At 39.4% G+C, this 13,524-nt stretch overlaps 2 protein-coding genes across 2 annotated transcripts in view; both read right to left on the bottom strand.

Moving 5' to 3' along the window:
* Window positions 1-561, bottom strand: part of TEK (TEK receptor tyrosine kinase) — a 40,368-nt gene extending 39,807 nt beyond the window's left edge. Inside the window, exon 1 of the mRNA XM_031054242.2 lies at window positions 223-561. Within this exon, the coding sequence (XP_030910102.1) occupies window positions 223-274 (52 nt within the window). The 5' untranslated portion in view covers window positions 275-561. The remainder of the gene's footprint in view (window positions 1-222) is intronic.
* An 8,387-nt stretch (window positions 562-8,948) lies between these two features.
* The window catches only part of IFT74 (intraflagellar transport 74), a 38,262-nt gene continuing 33,686 nt past the window's right edge, over window positions 8,949-13,524 (bottom strand). The window contains 2 exon segments of the mRNA XM_034073097.1: window positions 8,949-9,666; window positions 12,845-12,905. Of these exon segments, the coding sequence (XP_033928988.1) occupies window positions 9,551-9,666; window positions 12,845-12,905 (177 nt within the window). The 3' untranslated portion in view covers window positions 8,949-9,550.

Below are 13,524 nucleotides of genomic sequence, written 5' to 3'. Positions count from 1 at the left end.
ATGTGGCTGAACCCTCCCCAACAGCCTGGCCACAATCCTGCCCTCACTTGCTTTAAGAGGGCTGCAGAGAGGTAAATGGACTCACTGAAGCAAATGTGAGTACTTGTCTATAAAGGTAAGTGCTGAACTAAGGAGCAGGGAGTCATGCACTTTGTCTGCACCTTGCATGAGAAACAAGAAAGGCATGACAGGTCGACCATAGATATTAAAGCAAAGTCTTACCTGAAATCATCAGGCTGAATCCGTATAGAGCTAGATGTGCTAAAACATCCATGCTTTCCAAAATATATCCATCCAGTTCCTACAGTCGCTCATGGAGTATCCTTTTCTCAGGGTAGATGTTCACCGGTTACTCTTCTCCATTGTGGTATGCTGTTTACAAGTCACAGACAAGAAATCATAGCACTGGTGCAGGCTGGAACAGTCTCATTGCTGTCTGAGTACAGGGAGTTTAAGTTCCTTTTTCCTGTTTCCTTTGTAGATTAGGATGGGAAAGGCAGGATCTTAGAGGCATTTTGTATCAGCAGGACTGCAGGGCAGTGCAAATCCTGTTCATCCAGCAATACATCAAAACGGTTATCTGGAGCTGCTGGAGAAACAGGGGACTGCTGTTGGTCACAGTCAGCAAAATAGGAACAATGATGGCATCCTCCAGTAGGCGGGAGGGAGCAAATAAAAGCTCCTCCACCTAAGGTACCGTAGGGGGAAAGTGTCATGCCCTCCTCATGGCACAGATCTGCTGATTTCTGATGGTGCTATCATATTTTCCCTCATTTATTAAACCCATGTGTAAGCTGCTGGCTGCAACGCATCTCAGCATACAGTAACAAAAATATGAAGTAAACAGTAACAAACCAACCAGATGAATCCAGTATAGATCAAAGCCAGCCGCAATCCAGCAAACTACTCCATTAGTTCATGTGCTTCACTGGAAACAATTCTGCTCTATGTTTGACAATTGGAAACAGACTGAAAACTTGTTACAATAATAAATCACACCCAAGTCAGAGTTATTATGACTTCAGTGGGATCAAGATGTCCACACTACTTAGCGGGGGTCTCAAAACTCAGAAGCTAAAACAAAACATAAGGGAAGAATACAAAGAAAACCACCAAAGATATTAAAAAAAAAAAGAAAAATAAGGAAAAAAAAAAAGGAAACGCAGCACTCTGTTATTCAAACAGCATTGCAAATAAAGGGCAATTCTATTTACCCGTTGGCTAAATATAACCCATGACAATGTGACAGTGTAGCATTTGAAAGTCCTGTAGTTCTGCCAAGATGCTAACACCCAGAGTGACTTCTACAGAAGTATAGAAAAGTGAATGTTCAGCATGATTTTGGAAACAGGGTGTGGGTTGACCCCACTTTGATTTTATTTCCTTAGCAAGACCTTTTAAGGCTTCACTTGGTGTAGATTTCACAAAGGAAGTCGTTTACACTCAAAATCAATTGCCATATGGACAGACGGGTTTTGCCATCCACATGTGTCAATGCAATTACCTAGAGTTGCACCTTACATGCTGCCCTCCCCCCCAAAAAAACCCTTGCACATTAGCAGAATACTTACTGTATTACACTAAGTACTATCATAATTCCTACCTGGTGGGTAACTCTATTATGCTGCTCATTTAACCTACTTCTAACATGACCTATCTTTAATTTTATTTTCAACATCTTTTGATATGCTGGAGGCAGGAGCTTAAGCAACTCCAGGCAAGGCTGTGGTTCTCCAGATTGATACTGTGATCTTATAAAGTTTATAAACTTTTATAAAGTTTGTAAACTTTTTGCTTACTCCCCAGGGCATAAACCCGTCACTGACAAGAAATGTATCATATCTCGGTTTTCAATGCACCTAAATGCAAAGCAATGCATACAGGCTGGTGCTGATACTGATTTTGCGGTATGCATAATTGGCCAGCTCAGTTATTCACTATTCTTGAAGAATCATGTGCCTACTGGTCATCTGCCATGACAAGGTAGCTATCTCCAAGAATGAGAGCAGACAACCTGAATGTGAAATACTCCACAAACACAAGAAGGCTGCAAACACTTGCTGAAGCTAGAGAAAAGGAAACATACTTACCCAGGTCAGAATTTAGGTAGGATACCAGCCTCAGGAGGCTCATGTATTTGTTTTGTGTTTCAGTATATGATTTCATTTTAAAGAAACAAATAATAGCATCTATTATTCAGCAAACATTTAAGTACTTGTTTATGTGTAATAAGTGGGTAAGCTCTGTTTCTATACAGAAGGTTTTAAAGTGCCACAGTTTGATTATTGCTTCCACTGATGTCAAAATTAATCACACAAACTTTTGCTAGACTGTAGAAATTGAAGGATTTCACTGTTTTGGCATATTCTTACCATATTTAAGTGTCTGCCAGCCCTACCTTCCATATTTTCATCATTATAGTTGTGGATGCCAATTCCCTGGCAGTGTTCAAGGCCAAGTTTCATGGGGTTTGGAGCAAACTGGTCTAGTAGAAGGTGTCCTTCCTTTGGTAGGTGGGTTGGAGCTGGATAATCTTTAAAGTCCCTTCCAACCCAAGCCATTCTATGATTCTCTGCTATTAGACTGTAAGTCTTCCTAAAAGTAGGTCATACCAATTTTCTGTCCTAAGAACTAAAACTTTTATGATCTGACCATCCTTCTGATTACTGAACAACATAGAAGTGCAATAAAATTGTCTACTCTTTCCATGAAGCAGCAATGATATCATAACAAGACCCTGTGCATGCGTCCATCTCTTGCTATCTATTCCCCAGCTTATGTTGACAGAGGCAAAAAAGAGGATCCTAAATCTCAGCCTCAATTGACTATAGAAGAGCGGAAGAATTGGAAATAGCCTTCTGGCAAAACCAGATTGCCAATGAAAGAAACTGAGCTGAAAGAGAGGAAGAGTAAAATGTGATACCAAGTTATTCTAGCTTTTGTTGATCATGGGGCTAGCAGAGACTCTTGACTACTGGGCTGGCCAATGAGTAGGCCTATGGCACACCCTCATGAGTATGTTTGGGCCCCACAGACTACACCCTTTGTCTTTTCCACAGGTACTTGAAAGCCTCAGAAAGGCTGTCCAACCCCTGTGTGATTTCAAAAGTGTTCCCTGCAGGAACATGGTTTTTGTGGGTGGTTAACTGCTGATTAGTACATGTCAGCATTCACATCTAATTTAATGCCCATCACAATGGTATGCGTGAGGTTTTAAATTAGTTACAGCAAGGAAATAAATCGTCTTTCAACACATAAACACAATTCTAGCGTTAAACAAGGCTTTTCATAACTCTGTTTGCTGAAGGCTAATTTTATGATATGTCAAGTGCCCTGAACTCTTGACACCAGGCTTTCCTCTTTAGATAAGCAGCATGCTTGTCTCAATCCATTCATACATGCTGCAGCGCATGGAAATATGTGAGGAGGAAAAAGAAACAATGCCTCTCTGCACTTCTTTAATCAGGTAGATGTGTTAGCAGAAAGCACATATCCTCTTGCAGTGTCTGACTGTATCATGCCTTTTGGAAACAAGCCATTACTTTGGCCTTGACATGATGTTAATGTGTGGCAGAAAAGGAACTTTAGGAATTATTACAACAATCAGCTAACGTGAAACAGAGGCTCATAAATAAGAGAGTTTAAGCTTCTCAAACAGATCCTGTTCTCCCCTACAGAACAGCCTATGCCACTGAGGCCAGCCACAGCCCGTAAGCCATCTCTTTTGCCTGGAAGCAAGAGGTAGGATCCAGGTGGCCAGTCAGAGGGAAGGTGCAAGTGGCTGGTCAAAGTGATCAGGAGGAGGACCATCCGTACAGGGTGCAGTGGCAGTGTAGAAAGTGGGGGGGGGGGGGGGGGGGAGGTAAGGGTTTCTGTGGTACACAGCTAAAGATAAGTCACAATAACAGGGAAAGGATGGTGTAGAGGCGTGGTTGTGAGAAGCTTTAAGGTGGGGTAGAATAGGTAGTAGAACCTGTTTTTTCTTGCAGCTCATTCTCTTCCATTTGGCATGCTGTGGAGGTGCAGTTACTTTTTGCTTTTTCTGCTGCCTCTCCTGCATATGCATATTCAAAACGTAAGTCAGGATTGCAAACATAGCTATCATCAGGTTTTTTTGCTCAGGGTTTTTTTCTTCTCCTAAAAGAGCTTCTCGGATTTTCAGGAGACCGTAGCCTGGCAAATGGCTCAGTATTGAGCAGTCAACAGAACAGCCTTAACCAAAGACAGCTATTGCTTTCCTGTCTTCCTAGTTAGTGAAATAAAAGGGAATTTACTACAGCAGAATTAAACACAGGATGTCATGGGAATCTCAGGTTTCTCCCAGGTGGAAAGTTCAGCTGATGAAACAACGGAGGAGTACGTTAGGGCCTCTGTATCAGTAAAGCCATTGTGAAGGGCATCAGGCTGTTTGACTACGGTCTCTACTCTGGAAACTTTTATTTTGCAAGTCACTTGCATTTTGCTGAAATAGGCTTTATGTATATTTTACAAAGGCCTGTTGTCAGCACGACAAAAAAATATGTTTCCCAATTAACTGTTGACAAAAAAGAGACTTTTCAAAAAAGTACATGGACAAAGCAAGTGTGAGAAGTGAAGTTATGAGCCAGCAATGGTGATGTCAAACACATATATGAAATCACATGAGTAAGAGTAAGAAGTCTAGTTATATCCCACTTAGTTTTTGTTATGAAAACAACAAAACTGCACCCTTGTAATTGTTCTTTGAGCACATTGTTTTCCTACTTTTGAGTACATCCACTCTAGTTTTTAAAAGATCTGATAAAAGAGGTGATTCTGACTATGTGCTAAATTTGACCTCAAATCAAGCTTTTGTTTCTCTGCCGAGACCAGGTTCAGGATCAGGCCATGGGAGCACAGATGTAACTGATGTTAATTTGCTGTACCAAAGTCAAAAGAAGCCTGCAGATGAATGAGATTTTCCAGCCTGAAGAGGTGTCACCCAGCAGGAGATTAACAGACCTCATACAAAAGCTACAGAGCTTATGATTTTTCTCCTCTGTTCTGTCACTGCTTTTCTACTTTATTTTTCTACAGTAACACATTTTGAAGGACAAATGAGTCTGTGTATTTATGTTTATCAGTAGCAACTGTATATACAAATATATATTTAATGGTATCAACTGTATATCTAAATGTCTTTGAGATATTGACATTGATATTGAATCACCCCAAATGATGCACAGCAGTAAGATATGACTGCCTAAACTAGCCTAGGATTAATGAGGCAAATTTCTTATCTGGGCAAATTTCTTATCTGAGCAATTTGGAGAGAGAAAGACTAATTGTGTAAGCCACTTACTGCACGTGAGGTTTGCAGATCTGACTATTGCTTCCAAGGACCAGGAAATGGGTTGTGCTCATGAGATCCCAGAGTTAGTGTTTTCATTCATTAAAGTTACCAAAAATCACTCTTAAAATCCCGTTTACAGGACCCACCATCTGCCACTGAATTAATCTCAAACTGTTAATGTGATTTTAATGGTCATTTTTATTTGATGACTGCATCATTTATTTTTATTTAACTACAACCAGCATTCATCCAGTACAACTTAGTGATAAATTTGCTGTCTACTTTGCTCTGCTTCTAAACTGATGTCACACTAGGACTGGCTAAAATTTTGTACTGATTTAGGAGAGCCAAATGTGCATTGTTGGTGAGCTGCAATGTATTTGTTCCTTCTCTTGAACGCTTCAGCTTTACCTTCAGTTTTCTTTCTTTCCTGTGAAAGATTTCTAAATGGCATACTTCTTTTAGTGTTTGATCAATACAATTTTTGCAATTCCTTAAATATGGAAGCGCGAAAGAGACATGTACAGCTCATCTTAAGGTGAGAAGTTAAAATGTTGATTTGCATAAAGAACTTCAGTAACTTCCAGCTCAATAATCCTAAAAAACGTGAACACATGTCCAAGCCACTAAGTACCTCAATTAATTTGGAAGAAAAAGAAGGAACAGGAAAGATACAGAAGATTTGAAGGCTTTATTTGGAATTTTTTCTTTCATGCATAACTCTTGGGGTGACTCAAACTAAGGTATTTTATAGCCAGTACCTCATCATAAGATCCGTGTTATGCCTTGTATTTTTGTCTTACACTTGCAGCAGAAAAATAGACTTAAAAAATGGGAAGACTTTACAACCACTCACTTTGGAAATATACTCCTCCAGCTGTGAAACAGACCACACCAGCACCAAGTAACATCAAATAATGTCAGGCAGAAAGAACTAAAAAAGAACCTCAGTTTTCTGCCCACAAGGAATTTCACACAGGAATATGGAATGTTGTCTTATAAAGCCCACTAAGAGAAGGGGGAAAAATCAGCTCATTTTGACAGAAAAATATCTTTTTTTTTGTTCACAATGAAAAGCAATAGAAATAAGATGAAGCAAGAAGACCAACAAGAGGACTATCTCATGCCTGCAGCAAAAACACAGCTAGCCTGGATGTATGATATCTCTGAATAGGGGAACAAGGTTGGTGCAGTATCATCCCATCATGAGCTGGGAAGAATGACATTCCTATGCTCAACATGCAAAGCACAAACATAGAAACAACAGACCCTTTGCTTGAAGATTTTGAAATTGAAATGTTCTCTTCTGTGCAGTGTGGCAGTGAAGCAGGATTTGGATTCACAGACACTGCCAAACCTGGTATTGTAATGCCTCAGTAGCATCTTTCTGGAGGATGACTAAGTGAAGCAACTTTTAAACAAACTATGCATACATCTGTAGGGCTTGTAGGTATGAACCCACATGTGCAGAAGAAGCTGATGGCATTGTGAGGCCCTGCTCGCTTATTGTTTTTTCATGGTGATAGGAGGGGTTCTAGAGACTGAAAGGAAGCAAATGTCATGACTATCTTCAGGAATAGAAAGCATGAGACAGGTAACTACAGGCTGGTCAGCCTCACCTCAATCCGTGACAAAGTAATGGAGCAACTTATGCTGGAAACCATTCCCAAACACATGAAGGATGGGAAGGTGATTGTGAGTAGGCAGCATGGATTCATGAAGCTGAAATGACGCTTAATCAGACTGATAGCCTTCCACAATGAGGTAACTAATTCAGTGAGCAAGAAGAGAGGTGTGGATGTTTACCTCAGTATCAGCAAGGTGTTTGACATGGTTTTCCATCAGATCCTTATAGATAAGCTGACAAAGTACAGGTTAAGTAAATGTACAGTGAGGTGGACTGAAAATTGTCTTGGTTGGGGCTCACTGTGTGGTCTAATCAGCCTTGGTGAGACAGGTGAGCAGAAAAGGTTTTAGATTTCTTCACCTCATAGATGTTGCCACTTAATGTCCTCTCAGTTTGAAGTCATCACATAAAATGGATAAAAGTTTGCCTAAAGAGAGAGACCTGTGTTACTGAATAACTGTCTTCACACCCACAAGAAATTTGGTGAAAAAATACTATGTGTCTGGTACTTAAACTTGTGTTTAACAAAATATAAAAAGATGTAAAGTTATTTTCACTGAGGTGTTGAGAGCTAGATATGGATACAATTTACTCAGCTCTCTTCTGGGAATAAGTTGTTAAATCTCATTGAGAGAGATAAAATGCCTGCTGTGTACCTCAGCATTTAGAACCTTTTCACCTACAGGTACTATGACCATAATCCAGGGCCATAAAGATGAACTGTTAAAAGTCAGAGCAATTGAAAAGATTCTGACAGGAACAGGTAAGGTGGAGATCCCTGAATAGCACATGGAAAAGAACACCATGCTGGAGAGAGGACTTTTATGACAAGCATCTCCTGAGAACATCACAAAAATCTGTAAACTCTGCCATGCTATTTTACAGAATCACTACCAAAGAATAAAACCATCCCTTACCTTGAGTGAAAGCAAATTTAAAGCAGTCTGTTTATTCAGTCTGCAGCTTTTTTTCCACTGTTCATTAAAATGTGTTATCATAGCAGAAGTGGAATTCAGGAGATGATCTCTGGCTGATGGTTTGGCTGGTGAAAATACTAGACTTCAACTTTATCTCAGCAAATAATGGGCTCTCTCTGCAATAGCTGGAACTTTTGACAGGAAGGAAGATACATTAGTGGGAATTTCCCCTAGATAACAGTCCTTGGTTTATAGAAATCCTGTTCCATTATCTCTAAATATTATACAGACATAAACACTGAGAGCAACAGCATTCACTATTGCTGAATTTGGAAACACAGCGCTTCTCTGTGAGAATCTTCAATATTTTTGCTTTACCTACCTCTTCATACTCCCAATGACAACCACAGATTTGAGAAACTTAGAACTTCTATTTTAATGGACTCAGCACATTTTCTAATTCTTGGTCTACCCCAGTTCTATGAAGTGAAGCATACAGTCTACTTCTTTTTTGGGAAACTTTTCTAAGAGAGTGGGACAATTAAAAATCCAGACCCTGCTGCTTGTCATTTTTTTAAAAAGGCTGGATTACTGTCCAGCTAAGATTCCTATCTACAGTCAATAGTGCTTTTTTTTTTTTTTTTTTTTTTCTCTTTGATCAGGACTAGGTTACAACATATGAGAAAGAGAAAATTATCAATAGGGAGTTTCTAATTACATGTAGAATGTACAGGAAATACCCAGATGGAAATTTTGTTTTATGTAAATGTTTTCTGAAAGTTCTGAAAAGCACATTATTTCTGCATCAGTCCTGGTTTTCTTCTATGATGTTGGATCTCAGTATTTTTGCAAAGTAAAGGTTGTACATGACACTGCAGCTTGAAACCTGAGAGAAAAAGAAACATTGCAGAAAATACAAATAATTTTCCCTGTTATTTCTTTTATTGTTAAATACTACAAAAGTAAAATGCGCTGCACAAGATCAGTAATAGTTATGCTTCACTTTGCATGAAAAAAGTGAATGGTTCTGATATTAAAAAAATTATAGAGAAGTTAATCAATTTCTATTGGGAAATGAAAAATTTCTAACACATGAAGTACATTTGCTTTTATTGTAAGACTATTTTATTATAAGACATTTACAGTATAAAGCAATTCTGACTCAAAAGGATGCTTGTCCTCCTTAGATGTTTTACTTCCTTGTCGTAAGTTGCTGTTTAAATAGGGATGGTAACTGCTATTATCATTAATCTTACTATACACTTCATTTAAGACAATGTGTATGACAGCCTGCCAGGCAATCCCTATTCAAGGAAAAAAACTCCTATTATATTTGGCAGCGATACGGCTACAAGACAATTAGAGATCCACTGTGTAAAGCAGGCTAAAGTTTCACATTTAAATCCAGCAATGGGCCTTAATAAAATATTCTGATGATTTTACACTCATTGTGCAGTATTTCTTTTTTATTTCTACAAGTTTATAAAATTCAGAAGTTAATTTCTAAAATTTTTAACTAACTGTTGCAAAAGAGGAGTAGTATTAAGAACTGTGACTTCTAAAAACCTGGAAGAACTACTTTTAAGAGTCTGTTGCCATAGTTGTGAGTGAATGAGTTCTGCAATCTAGTTTTCCATGCTGCCTGTGCACATCTTTCATTGTTGGTCCACTAGGGCAGGAAGGAAGTGCCTGGATTCAGTTCTTGGTGTTCTGTAAAGCTTCTATGAGAGCTTTGTTGTATTCTGTGACCAGCTTTCTCACATTTTTCATTATTGGCTGGTAGTCACTCTCCTGACTTTTTGTTGCTATGACTGATTAAAAGAGTTAAGGAAACAAGCTGCCAGTATAAATACTAGGATAATTAGGGACCATAAGGAAACCGCAATACAGTAAGTTTCCTTCTGTGAAAACTGTCAAGGGGTGCAAATAATGGAAAAACCTCAAACTGGGTATAAAAGATTTACACCAATTTACTAGTTGCAATCTCATGCCAAGCACTGTGAAAGAATAAAAAAAGAGTACATGCCTGAGTCAGTTTATTTTCATGTATATAGGCAGTAGGTCCCTTGTGGAAGACTATTCCCATTGTAACACCACAAACAAAATAATTTCAAGTCATAGAATCACAGAAAGCTTAGGGTTGGAAAAGACCTTAAGATCATCTAGTTCCAACCCCCCTGCCATGGGCAGGGACACCTTTCACTAAACCATGTCACCCAGGCTCTGTCCAACCTGGTCTTGAACACTGACAGGGATGGAGCATTCACTACCTCCCTGGGCAACCCATTCCAGTACCTCACCACCCTCACAGTAAAGAATTTCTTCCTTATATCCAGTCGAAACCTCTGCTGTTTAAGTTTGAACCCATTACCCCTTGTCCTATCACTACAGTCCCTAATGAATAGTCCCTCACCAGCATCCCTGTAGGCCCCCTTCAGATACTGGAAGGCTGCTATGAGGTCTCCACATAGCCTTCTCTTCTCCAGGCTGAACAGACCCAACTTTCTTAGGCTATCTACCTTCATATGGGAGGTGTTCCAGTCCCCTGATCATCCTCGTGGCCCTCCTCTGGACTTGTTCCAACAGTTCCTTGTCCTTTTTATGTTGAGGACACCAGAACTGCATAAAATACTCCAAGTGAGGTCTCACAGGAGCAGAGTAGAGGGGCAGGATCACCTCCTTTGACCTGCTGGTCACGCTCCTTTTGATGCAGCCCAGGATACGGTTGGCTTTCTGGGCTGCAAGTGCATACTGCTGGCTTGTGTTTAGTTTCTCATCAACCAACACCCCCAAGTCCTTCTCCACAGCGTGAAGTCACTCAGCTATTTACAGCCATACATTCAGTTTGGCACTTTAGAAATCTGGCTACAAAAGTCCCAGTCCAAGAAAGCAAGACTAGCCCAAGAAGATGTAAAACTCTGCAAAGTCGTTCACATTTGAATAGGCAATACACTGTAGCAAGTAAGGAGGTGCTTCTAATATACACTTTTTTTTTCTTGGTTTGTTTCAGTTTTTCATGTTAGATTTTGGATCTAAGATTACTGCCTTAGTGAGATATTCCTGTAGAGCCTTGTCCTGTTTGAGCAGTGGTAGTCATTTTTTCTCCTTCTTGGTAGCTGGTGCAGTGCTGTGTTTTGACTTTCAGGCTGGGAATGGTCGCTGATAGCAAGTATGTTCTGAGTTACTGCTCAAATGTTTGGTTTGTCCAAGGCCTTTTCTGAGCTCATGCTCTGCCAGGGAGGAGGGGAGGCCGAGAGGAAGGAGAGACAGGACAACTGATCCCAGCTAGCCAAAGAGGTATTCCATACCATAGCACGTCATACCCAGGATATAACTGTGAGACCCGAAAGGGCTGGAGCTCTGGGGGGGTGGAGAAGGTATCGGTCGGTGCTCAGTCGGGCAGGGTGGGGTGAGTTATGGGTTGGTGGCTGGTGAGGTGTTGTATTCTCTTCACTTGTTATTGGCTTTATCATTATTATTTGTAGTAGTAGTAGCAGGAGTGATTTGTGTTATGCCTTAGTTATTAAATTGTGCTTATCTCAACCTGTGGGGGCTACATTCTTTGGATTCTCCTTCCTAACTCTCTGGGAGTTGGGGTAAGCAAGGGGGGGGGGGGGTGTGTGAATGAACGAGCTGTGCGGGTTTGGTTTTAAACCACGACAAGCCTTCTTCATAGAGGAGGTGGGGTCTAATTACCTTACATTGTCCAAGACTTTTTTTCTGGGTTTTTTTTTCTAAAAATCACAGCACTTATCAGATATGACAAATGAGATATTTGGTATATGAAAAAGATGATGCTATACGCATATCCTGTATTATTATTATTTCCCTGATGGCCAGGCTGACACAGAGTTGCCTGAAATATATTCTTGTGCCATCTGCTGAGACATGCAGTGATGTACACTGTTCAACACACAACACTTGATGGTGTGGTCTAGTTTTCCTGTTACTTCGACCAACTATATTTATACTGTAATAATCATATAACTCTGGGTTATATGCATCTTAGAGAGTATAGATTTTTTGTTACCTGAATCATTTTAATGAAGTTAATGTATTGCAGTGAATTCAAAGTCCCTAAAATATAAAAGTTTAACTATATCCTACTCAGATCTCTTCAATAACTAGAGAATAATACAAGATGAGAGCCACCAATTCTAATTAAAAAAAACTTCAGTGCTTTAGCTAATTTCAAAAACTACCTTATGAAAAAAAAGCCTTTGCTGACAGTTTAGAAGGTCTTATATGCCTCATCACTGGAAGTGTTCAAGGCCAGGCTGGACAGGGCTTTCAGCAACCTAGCAGAAGGCTGGTCTAGTGGAAGGAAGGGGGTTGGAATTAGATGATCTTTAAGATCCCTTCCAACCCAAACTGTTCTATGATTCTATAACTAATGGAATGTAACTTTTCAATAAGCAACACATGAGAAAGCTACAATGCACTTCCCCCAGCCCATTCTGCAGCAAAAGCTCCTCTTGTTATATCTTACAATATTTAATTTTCCCCTCTAATATGCAATTCCTCTTTTATTTGATAAGAAATAGAGCGAATGCTCAAAATTCTTTTTGTTTACTTTTTTATCACTGATATCATGGTGTTACAAAATTGCAAATTAGCATGTAAAGTCACCATACTACACAGATTTTCCAACAATGCTACACTTGCTGCGTGATTTCAGATAAGACTGGACAGATGATAGCATGATATTTGTATGAAAGTTAATTCAAGACTGATCCAATAGGAAAACTCTGGACTGCAAGACCAACCTCATGCTTTAGAACCACATAAAATTGTTTCAGATAACACATGAAAGCTTTGCTGTATATAATATCTATCAGCTAAACTGACATTAGCAAGGCATCTCCTTTCCCCTCCTCCCCTGTCTCCTGCTGCCCATTCCATCCTGTCTTACTCTGCTGGAGGAAACAGACTTCTTCCTCAATTAATACACTGCATGAATTTTACTGTATTTCTTAAAGAAAAGGATACATTCCTTCACCATAAAGTTATTTTGCTCATGGTGCTGCCACTTCCTCTCCAAATTTATAAGCTGAAAACACAAAAAGAGCCAAAACCGAAAACTGTTATTATTACATACATACTTTATACAAAGAATCTCCATATAAACAGGTTACATGAATACCCTGTACCCTATCACGCAATAAGATCAAGGCTATTTCACAAAAAAACCCCAAAACACAGACATGAGAAGCAATAGCAAAATTGTTTTAAAACTGCCATAAAAACTGTATATAATTTAGCACTTCATACTTTATTTATATAAAAGCACTGCATTTAACTGCAGTGATAGGCAGAAAAAAAAGTCAGCTGAGAATTCAATACTTGTATAGGGAAATGTGTAAGCAAGTCAGAAGTAAAAAGGTAAACACTGCAGAGAGATATTAATTCTCATTATAGTTCATATCATTTAAATGATCTCTTTTTAAAATCAGCAAGATCTAAAATCACCAAAGATACAATATTTCCTGACACTGTCTTGGACTTTCAGCTATACAAAAAAAACTTCCTTGTGTCCATAGTTTAGTTTCCTGTCTGATGCCAGAAGCTGTGATAAGAACAGAGCTGCAACAAGAAGATTGTAGGAGTGTGGGTTAAGTTCTGGCACTTCTTCAATACTTTCAGCATCAACAGGAAACTAATGTGGACAT

The sequence above is a fragment of the Melopsittacus undulatus genome, chromosome Z (genome assembly GCF_012275295.1).
Source record: "Melopsittacus undulatus isolate bMelUnd1 chromosome Z, bMelUnd1.mat.Z, whole genome shotgun sequence".
Classification (NCBI taxonomy): domain Eukaryota; kingdom Metazoa; phylum Chordata; class Aves; order Psittaciformes; family Psittaculidae; genus Melopsittacus; species Melopsittacus undulatus.
Note: the sequence above shows the minus strand (reverse complement) of the source record. Positions and strands in the feature narration are given on the sequence as shown.